This window comes from Passer montanus, unplaced genomic scaffold (genome assembly GCF_014805655.1).
Source record: "Passer montanus isolate IOZ18808 unplaced genomic scaffold, ASM1480565v1 scaffold145, whole genome shotgun sequence".
Taxonomy (NCBI): Eukaryota; Metazoa; Chordata; class Aves; order Passeriformes; family Passeridae; genus Passer; species Passer montanus.
This window is the reverse complement of record NW_024361496.1, coordinates 15,823-25,211: the sequence shown is the minus strand read 5'-3', so window position 1 is coordinate 25,211 and position 9,389 is coordinate 15,823. Positions and strand designations below refer to the sequence as shown.

Here is a 9,389-nt window from a genome sequence, read left to right as displayed (position 1 = left end):
CAGTGCAGGGAGCAGCTTCAGCAGGGGAAGCCACAGAGGCCACTGCCCAGGCCAGAGAGGCCAAAGCCCCCAGAGCTGATGGGCACTCCCTGAGAGCTGAGGATGCTGCCAACAGCAGCAGAGGTGGAGGATCCCACCACGGTGTTCTGTGGGAAGGAGCTGAGGATGGGGCCAGGCAGGGTCACCACCACGGCCGAGGGCTGGATGGCCACGGTGGAGTCCTGGCACTGCCTGACACAGGGCTCATTGCAGCTGTTGGCCAGCGGGGTGGGGCCACAGGGCTGGCAGGGCCGGCACGGGCTGTAGCAGGACATGGCTTGGGGCTGCAGATGCACCTGAGACAGAGAGCAGAGGCAAGGAAATCACAACGAGTCCCTAAGGATCCAACTGTTACCTCACCATGAGGGAGCCAAGGCTTGAGCTGGGATTGAGAGCTGAAGGCTGTGTCTGGAGGCACATGGACTCTTCCCCTCACACAAACCTCAAGCCCAGGGACATCCCAAACCAGACCACACCTGGGGCAATTCTTCTGCCAAGACCCAGCAGTCACACACCTCCCACTCCTTTCCTCCTCTCACAAGGAACATCTGCCAGAGCTCACATGGGACAAAGTCACAGGTATGGGCAGAGAAATCCCAGAGAAGAAGGAGGAAATGGAGAATGGGCTTCAAACTCACCTTGTTGCAAGGAGATGGAGGTGAGTGCAGTGAATGTGAGAGTGGGGAGAAGAGCCTCCTTTTATACAGCTCTTGCATTGCCCCAGGCCCACAGTCCTGCACAAGGGTGGTAATTTTTCAACAGACTCATCTTCAAAGGAAAATATCCCACATAGTGGCAGCGATCCACATTTTGTTTCCATCAACGCTGCCATACTTAATTTCCTCATTTCCAACATTCCTGCCCTGCATTGCGGGATCCTTTCATGTTCTGTGATGAGAAGCAAAGGATATCCCAGGCAGAGCCATGTCAGCAAGGGCACATGACCCAAGTGCTGGATGAAGGCAGGGAATGTTGGTTTAGGGCAATGAAAAGCAACTCTTTGCAATAGCCCTTGCAGGAAGAGTCCCTGCCTTGCACTGCACATGTCTGAGGGCATCCATAATAATCTGCTTTTTATGGACATTTCACTTTCTTCTCTCTTATCCATCTCTCTCTGTTCTCTGCAAGGGTCATGAGCTGCAGCATGTCCAGGCAGCCAGGCTGTGCCAATGTTTCAGCTCTCTTCCTCATGATGCCCTTTGCTCTGCAGGGGATGTTTGCCAAGCCTTAGGAAAGACAAAGACCACCTGGAATTGAATCAGGCAGAGCACATGGAGGGGCAATAAGAAGGTCTTCTCCAGACAGGCCATCAGTAAAGGGAGCCTTGGACACAGGCAGCCCCAGGATTGAAGAGGCAGCTTCCCTGAGGGCAGGGGGTACAAAAATGGTGAACAGCCTTATAGGATCATGTTCTTGGTCTATGCCTATCAGGAATTGCTGTCAGGAACTGAAGTTCCTGGTACTCCTTGGAACAACTGGAACAGAAAAGATTTCCTCAAGCAGAACAGAATCCAATGGAGGAACATGGAAACACAGTGATCTGAAGTGACTGTGTGTGAATTGATGTTCTGTGTTCACTGGTGTAAGTACAAAGCCTTTCTCAACCCCCTTTGAAAGTCACAGAGACCATGGAATGCATCTGAGAACTGGAAGAAAGCCAGTGAGTGTCTTGTATTCAAAAGAGGCAGGAAAGAGGAGTCAGGGAATAACAGGCCAGTCGGACTTGTCTCGATATCTGGAAAGGTGATAGAGAAAATCACTACAAAATCCAACATGCAGTGGCCAGGGAGGATCTGTGCTCAGAAAGGCCCTGGATGCAAAAGCAGATTTCAAAGAACACCAAGGAGGGATGCACGTCCCTGCCCTATGCCCTTTGCTCTGGAGGGGATGTTTGCATTAGGAAAGCCAAAGCCCTCCTGGAATTGAATAAGGCAGAGCACATGGAGGGGCAATAAGAAGGTCTTCTCCAGACAGGCCATCAGTAAAGGGAGCCTTGGACACAGGCAGCCCCAGGATTGAAGAGGCAGCTTCCCTGAGGGCAGGGGTACAGGAATGCTGAACATCCTCAAAGGTTCATGTTCTTGGTCTTTGCCCATCAGGAATTGCTGTCAGGAACTGAAGTTCCTGGTACTCCTTGGAACAACTGGAACAGAAAAGATTTCCTCAAGCAGAACAGAATCCAATGGAGGAACATGGAAACACAGTGATCTGAAGTGAGTGTGTGTGAATTGATGTTATGAGTTCACTGGTGTAAGTACAAAACCTTTCTCAACCCCCTTTGAACGTCACAGAGACCATGGAATGCACCTGAGAACTGGAAGAAAGCCAGTGAGGGTCTTGTCTTCAAGAGAGGCATGAAAGAGGAGTCAGGGAATAACAGGCCAGTCAGACTTGTCTCGATATCTGGAAAGGTGATAGAGAAAATCACTACAAAATCCAACATGCAGTGCTCAGGGAGGAGCTGTGCTCAGAAAAGCCCTGGATGCAAAACTACATTTCAAAGTACACCAAGGAGGGATGCACTTCCCTGCCCTGCAGACATGGAGGCAGCTGGGACGCGGCCCAGCAGGGCCAGGGAATGCCTTCAGTAGGCAAATCTCCAGGGAGAGACTCTCCTGACCCATGGTCAGTCACGCTCTCATTGTGGTGTGAGGTCAAGGCAGGAGTGCGTGCTGTCTGCAGGCTTTGTGCCAGGCAGGGCTGAATTCCCTTCCAGCAAGGGCAGCTCCATCCACAACCCTGCAGAAGCATCTTCAAGCACTGGGCTGAGCCCAGACCCGCAGCTCCAGGCAGCCCAAAGGCCATTGCCCTCAGCCTGCCTTGCTTGGCAGCACTGCCACAGCTCAGCGTGTTCGCAGCATCCACAATGTGTGGCAGGACTTGGTGTGCCCTCCAGGGCAGGGTGCCAAGGGTGCAGCCAAAGAGCATCATGGGCTGAAGAGAGGGGGAAGAGAAGGCAGGGACCCAAAAGTGAACACATCCCTCAGGCAGTAAGGAAGTACACAACTCCACATGGGTCAACTCGAGCCTTGATTCCTGCCCATGCTATGGTGTTCCTGCACAAGAATCCTTGTACATCTCACCCCACAACAGGGTAGAAGCCTCTATGACTCAGGCACACAGTCTCCTTGGGAACAAGGTAAGTCTGAAGCTCTTTATTCTTCTTTTATTCATTCTAATCATTATGCTTCCATGGGATTTTTCAGCACAAAGCTGTCTGTTCTATACATGATTCTGGAGTTACTTTCTATGGGAGATGGAAAGGTGCAAAAGAGGTGTCATGGAGACAGGCTGGAGCTCATTTAGGTGTCTCCTGTGGCGTGGGCTAGGAAAGGATCTCCCAGAGCTCAGTAGCGTTTTGCAAGTCTCTTTTGGGCTTTGGAGAACGAGAAGCCTGTGGGCTTCCCTATGATCCTTCCAGCTCTTTGTGTGAGCTCATGTCTTCTCTCTCTTGTGGTGGTGTTACAGGCTTCTACTCACTTATGCTTTTCTACCCTCTGTCCTCTCTGCCAGGTGCATCTGCAGCCCCAAGCCATGTCCTGCTACAGCCCGTGCCGGCCCTGCCAGCCCAGTGGCCCCACCCCGCTGGCCAACAGCTGCAATGAGCCCTGTGTCAGGCAGTGCCAGGACTCCACCGTGGCCATCCAGCCCTCGGCCGTGGTGGTGACCCTGCCCGGGCCCATCCTCAGCTCCTTCCCACAGAACACCGTGGTGGGATCCTCCACCTCTGCTGCTGTTGGCAGCATCCTCAGCTCTCAGGGAGTGCCCATCAGCTCTGGCGGCTTTGGCCTCTCTGGCCTGGGCAGTGGCCTCTGTGGCTTCCCCTGCTGAAGCTGCTGCTGCTGGCCCTGGGGAAGGAAGCCAGGCACTCCCAGGATGGAACCGCCCTGGGCACGCAGCATCGGCTCCTTGCTTCCTGAGGGGCTGAGCAAGCCCAGCAGCCCTTGCCCAGGGACAGGGCCAGCCTGGGCTCTTGGGAAGCACAGCCCTGCCCTGCCTCTGTCCCCTGACACTCTCTCCTTTCCCTCCTGTCTCCTTGTTCCCTTGTGCTCCCTGGGGCTGTGAGCCCCACACAGCCATCCTGGGCAGCACCTGCTGGCCCTGCTCCCTCTCTGCATCAGGCAGCTGGACACCTGCTGGCATCTCTGACACAGCCATGTGATGGAGATCCTGAGCTGGCCCTGCTGCTCTCTGCACTGAGGCTGCCACTCAGAGTGACCTTGTTCTCAGCTTTTGACTCATTAAATTTCAGTTGCATCCCAGCCCATGCCTCTGTGTCATCCTTTCCCTCCTGCTGGTCTCCCAGGATTCCCCGGGAGGGAGGTGTTGCTCAGGGATGGTTTTGTGGGACACATTCAGGAGATGGTGTTTGAGTGCCTTTTAAGATGGGATATTGCTCAGGGATGGTTCTGTGGGACACATTTAGGAGAAAGTGTTTGAGTGCCTTTTCAGACATGGGATTTAAATCTCCTACATTGTAGTAGTGCTTCTTTCTGTCTTTCTCCATGTGTCATAACACTTGTGTCTCTGTTATGTCCCACTGCAGAAGGTGAGGGGTAGTCCAGGTGTTTTTCCATGCATGGTTTCAGATTGATTAGAGAGAACCAACACTGAATGATTGGTGTTTGTAAATACACACAGAGGGTTTATTGTCTTGATTGGACAGGAAAACACATCTGTAGTCATTTTGTCTCTTATTCTATAAAGCAATACAATATGAAAACATTGCAAGGTGAAAATGCAACCACATCACCCAGGGACATGCACAAGGCAAAGGGAAGGAAAAGAGATAAGGGACAAGATTGTGAAGATCTCTCCAGCCATAGGCTCTATGATGAGACTTGGTTGCTGCACAGTCTTGGTCAAAGTGGTCACAGGCTGGACCTGTCAGGTGGTGGGGGAAGTCTCAAAGAAGTGGTGGGTGGAAATCCCTGGGAAAATCTACAGAACATCAAATCTCCTTGCTTTATATTCACTCAATTTCAGAGGGGGACGCCTGGGTTCCTCCCTTGAAGAGGGCAGCTTCACACTGGATTATGTAACACTGTGGATCATGGGACCCTTCAGGAGCCCTTGACACCTTCTGAGACAACACAGCTGCCCATCACAGCCAGCAGAGCTGCTTTGCTTTTGGCCCAAGGTGGCCCACGAGCAGAGATGAACACTGTCAGCCCACTCGTGAATGTCCTGCTACTTCCCCCAGGGAAGAGAGGGAGCCCCAAAACCCTGCAAGGTTTGTGCAAGGGAGGGCAGCTTAGAGTGACCAGAGGCACCAGCACCCACCTCCTGTCTCTTCCTAAGCCCATCATTCACCCTGTGTCTGACTAGATCAGAGGCTGGCCATTACACAGCCACAGCTCACCTCCCCCAGTTCACCAAAGCACCCTCATCTCCACAAACAGGGGAATGTTGTGAGTCATTATCCCTTAAGACTTCAGTGTCCCACAGTCTGCAGATGTGGGACATGGGTCTGCAATCCTCTGCACTGGCCCTGTCTACTCCAAGGATGATTTTCTGTCGCGGATTAAAGCATTTTTGTCTCCATGCTCAGCAATCCCTGTGCCTCAGTCAAATGCTCTGATCTCCTCACCATCCCGGCCACCCTGCACTGAGCCCAGTCCCCTTGTTCCTGGTGGTTCTTGCATTACAGCCTGTGCTCAGTATGGGGCTGTTGGGTTATGCCTTTTTCTGACCTAGAGATGGGACACCTGAGAAACCTTTTAAAACCTTTTATTCTGTTTTCAATCTCATGAGAAGGGAGAGACAATACAGATGTTTTAATTCACACTATTATAATTAGAAGCCAACTACTTCCTAATTACACTAGATTTTAAGTGTTTCTTGGCTTATCAGCTTTTGTCACACCTAGCTGTAAATACTTTAAAGCCAATCATCTGAAAAAAACCCTGGTGGGTCTTGATACAAGCCACCTTTCATAGTTCTATTCCTCTAAGTATTTAGTTTTATTTGCAAAGCCACCCTTTAAAACTTATTTCTAGGTCCATTTCTCTCTCAACCATGTCTGTCAACAGATGCACTCTACGTGAGCCTTCAGTCAGGCTCTGAGAATTCCCTTAAGTCATTCCCCCCACAGGGGAAGGCAGCAGGCAAGGGCTGAGCAGAGCAGCATCCACATCTCCTGGTTCCACTCCTGCCCACCCAGCCCAGGGTGCTGCTGACAGCCCTGGGTGTCTGTGAGCACCAGGGGCATGGACAATGGCATTGGGTGCACCCTCATGGCACTTGAACAGATACACTCTATGTGAGACTTCAGTCAGGCTCTGAGAATTCCCTTAAGTCATTCCCCCCACAGGGGAAGGCAGCAGGCAAGGGCTGAGCAGAGCAGCATCCACATCTCCTGGTTCCACTCCTGCCCACCCAGCCCAGGGTGCTGCTGACAGCCCTGGGTGTCTGTGAGCACCAGGGGCATGGACAATGGCATTGGGTGCACCCTCATGGCACTTGGTCATGTGCTTTATGGGCCATAGGGGTATCTTGTCAAGGTGATCATCTTGGACGTCTTTTCCATCCTTAATGATTTGTGACCCTCTGCAATGACTTGAAGCTGAGTGGAGCAAGAGGGGAGCTAGATGGGAGGGTTTAAATCCACAGGGATCTTGACAGACTTGAGGAATGGTCCCACATGGAACTCAGGAACTTCAACAAAGCCAAGTGCAAGGCCCTGACAATGCTTTGGGACAAGCTCAGAAATCAACAGGGACTCTGGGGTGGATGGAAGGAGAGCTGCCCTGCAGAGAATGGTCACATGGATGCATCACCCCTGCTCTGATCCCGTCGACCTCGTCACCTCTAAAAGGTCTCAGGAGTAGAGCAGGATCTGGGGGACCTTATTGCAGCCTTCCACTACATTAAGGGGTGGTGTAAGGAGGTTAGAGAAAGGCATTATATCAAGTGATTGGAGAAGGGACAGGAGTTTTAAACTGGAATAGGCTAGCTGGAGCTGAGATCCTGTCCATGGCAGAAGGGTTAGACTAAATGACCTTTAACAATCTAGTCCAACAAAACTCATTTTGTGATCCCATCATAACAGGGGTCTGTGAGAAAGAAGCAAAATGGCCTTCCAGAAAACCTTCAGATCCATGGGATCTGCTGGAGTCTGATGGGAATCCACTACCTCTGACTGGACAGTAACACATTCCCTGCTGAGTACTTGTGTTACAGTGTGGAGCTGAGAAAGGAAAAGGAAAAGAAGTGCAAACAAAGTGGATGTTTGTCCATGGACAATGTAGAGAAATTCTGCCCTGACCCAAGGAGGCAGTGTAGGCAAATCTCCAGGGAGAGACTCTCCTGACCCATGGCCAGTCACGCTCTCATTGTGGTGTGAGGTCAAAGCAGGAGTGCGTGCTGTCTGCAGGCTTTGTGCCAGGCAGGGCTGAATTCCCTTCCAGCAAGGGCAGCTCCATCCACAACCCTGCAGAAGCATCTTCAAGCACTGGGCTGAGCCCAGACCCGCAGCTCCAGGCAGCCCAAAGGCCATTGCCCTCAGCCTGCCTTGCTTGGCAGCACTGCCACAGCTCAGCGTGTTCGCAGCATCCACAATGTGTGGCAGGACTTGGTGGGCCCTCCAGGGCAGGGTGCCAAGGGTGCAGCCAAAGAGCATCATTGGGTGAAGAGAGGGGGAAGAGAAGGCAGGGACACAAGAGTGAACACATCCCTCAGGCAGTAAGGAAGTACACAACTCCACATGGGTCAACTCGAGCCTTGATTCCTGCCCATCCTATGGTGTTCCTGCACAAGAATCCTTGTACATCTCACCCCACAACAGGGTAGAAGCCTCTATGACTCAGTGGGAATTTCAGAAATGAGGACATGAAATGGCAAAATAGATGAAAAGCAAACCACAATCTGTGCCATTGGGTAGAATGTTTTGCTTTGAGATGACTCTCTAGGAAAATTACTGTCCTTGTGCAGTGACTGTGGGCCTGGGGCAGTGCAGGAGCCGTATAAAAGCAGGAGCTTCTCCTCACACTCTCATCCACTCCTCTCACTTCCATCTCCTTGAGAACAAGGTGAGTCTGAAGCTTTTTCTCATCCTTCTCCTCCTGCCATGGGGTTTCTCAGTCTACACATGCTTTTGTGTCCTTTCTTGATTCTTGCCATGGGTGAGGGAAGGAGGCAGAAGGTGTAAAATGGGGAAAGGCTGGGGCTTGTCTGAGGTGTTTCCAGAGCTATGGACCAGGCTGGGATCTGCCTTGGGGAGCTCTTGGCAGGGCTCTTCTGAGGAAAGGGGAAGCCTGTGGGTGCCTCTATGCAGCCCTGGCCTTGTCTCCAGTGCAAGCCTTTGGCCCCTCATGGTGGGCCGACAGGCTGATCCTCACCCTCCCCTTGTGCTCTGCTTTCCCCTTTCCCTGTCCCACAGGTTCATCTGCAGCCCCAAGCCATGTCCTGCTACAGCCCGTGCCGGCCCTGCCAGCCCTGTGGCCCCACCCCGCTGGCCAACAGCTGCAATGAGCCCTGTGTCAGGCAGTGCCAGGATTCCCATGTGGTCATTGAGCCCTCACCTGTGGTGGTGACCCTGCCCGGGCCCATCCTCAGCTCCTTCCCACAGAACACCGTGGTGGGATCCTCCACCTCTGCTGCTGTTGGCAGCATCCTCAGCTCTCAGGGAGTGCCCATCAGCTCTGGTGGCTTTGGCCTCTCTGGCCTGGGCAGTGGCCTCTGTGGCTTCCCCTGCTGAAGCTGCTCCCTGCACTGTGGCCTCCACCTGGATCCCCCTCTCCTCCCTCTTTCGACTCATTAAATTCTGCTGCATCCCAGCCTGTGCCTCTGTGTCATCCTTTGCCCTGCAGACACTCCCCCAAGGAAGAGCTGTTGCCCCAGGGCTGTTTCTGGGAGGGTGTTGTTGGGGCTGCTTTTGCACTGGCTGTCAGCACAGGCTGGCATTGGGAGTGCTCATTGTGCACTGAGTGACCCCCTGGGTTCTGAGTTTCTCTGCCTCCTTGGGTCAGGGCAGAATTTCTGTACGTAGTCCAGGGACAAACATCCACTTTGTTTGCACTTCTTTTCCTTTTCCATTCTCAGCCCAACCCTGTGACACAAGTAATCAGCAGTGAATGTGTTACTGTCCAGTCAGAGGTAGTGGATTCCCATCAGACTCCAGCAGATCCCATGGATCTGAAAGTTTCCTGGAAGGACATTCTGCTTCTTTCTCACAGACCGCTGTTATGATGGGATCACAAAATCAGATTGGTTGAAATAGATTGTTAAAGGTCATTTAGTCCAACCCTTCTGCCATGGACAGGATCTCAGCTCCAGCTAGCCTATTCCAGTTTAAAACTCCTGTCCCTTCTCCAATCACTTGATATTATGTCTTTCTCTAACCTTCTTAC

The 9,389-nt window shown here is 52.3% G+C and overlaps 3 protein-coding genes across 3 annotated transcripts; 2 read left to right on the top strand and 1 right to left on the bottom strand.

Annotated features, from left to right (window-relative positions):
• Positions 1 to 17: 17 nt before the first annotated feature.
• Positions 18 to 755, bottom strand: LOC120498312 (feather keratin 1-like). The gene is made up of 2 exons (XM_039700879.1): positions 678 to 755; positions 18 to 335 (listed from the first exon to the last, which is right to left on the bottom strand). Exons 1-2 carry the CDS (start codon positions 753 to 755, stop codon positions 18 to 20), a joined length of 396 nt encoding a protein of 131 aa, XP_039556813.1.
• A 2,414-nt stretch (positions 756 to 3,169) lies between these two features.
• LOC120498300 (feather keratin Cos1-2-like) lies at positions 3,170 to 3,870 on the top strand. Its single transcript, XM_039700855.1, has 2 exons — positions 3,170 to 3,178; positions 3,553 to 3,870. Exon 2 carries the CDS (start codon positions 3,574 to 3,576, stop codon positions 3,868 to 3,870), a length of 297 nt encoding a protein of 98 aa, XP_039556789.1. The 5' UTR covers positions 3,170 to 3,178; positions 3,553 to 3,573.
• Positions 3,871 to 8,440: 4,570 nt separating this feature from the next.
• On the top strand, positions 8,441 to 8,737 carry LOC120498291 (feather keratin Cos1-1/Cos1-3/Cos2-1-like). Its single transcript, XM_039700836.1, has one exon. It carries the CDS (start codon positions 8,441 to 8,443, stop codon positions 8,735 to 8,737), a length of 297 nt encoding a protein of 98 aa, XP_039556770.1.
• The last annotated feature ends 652 nt before the right edge of the window (positions 8,738 to 9,389 follow it).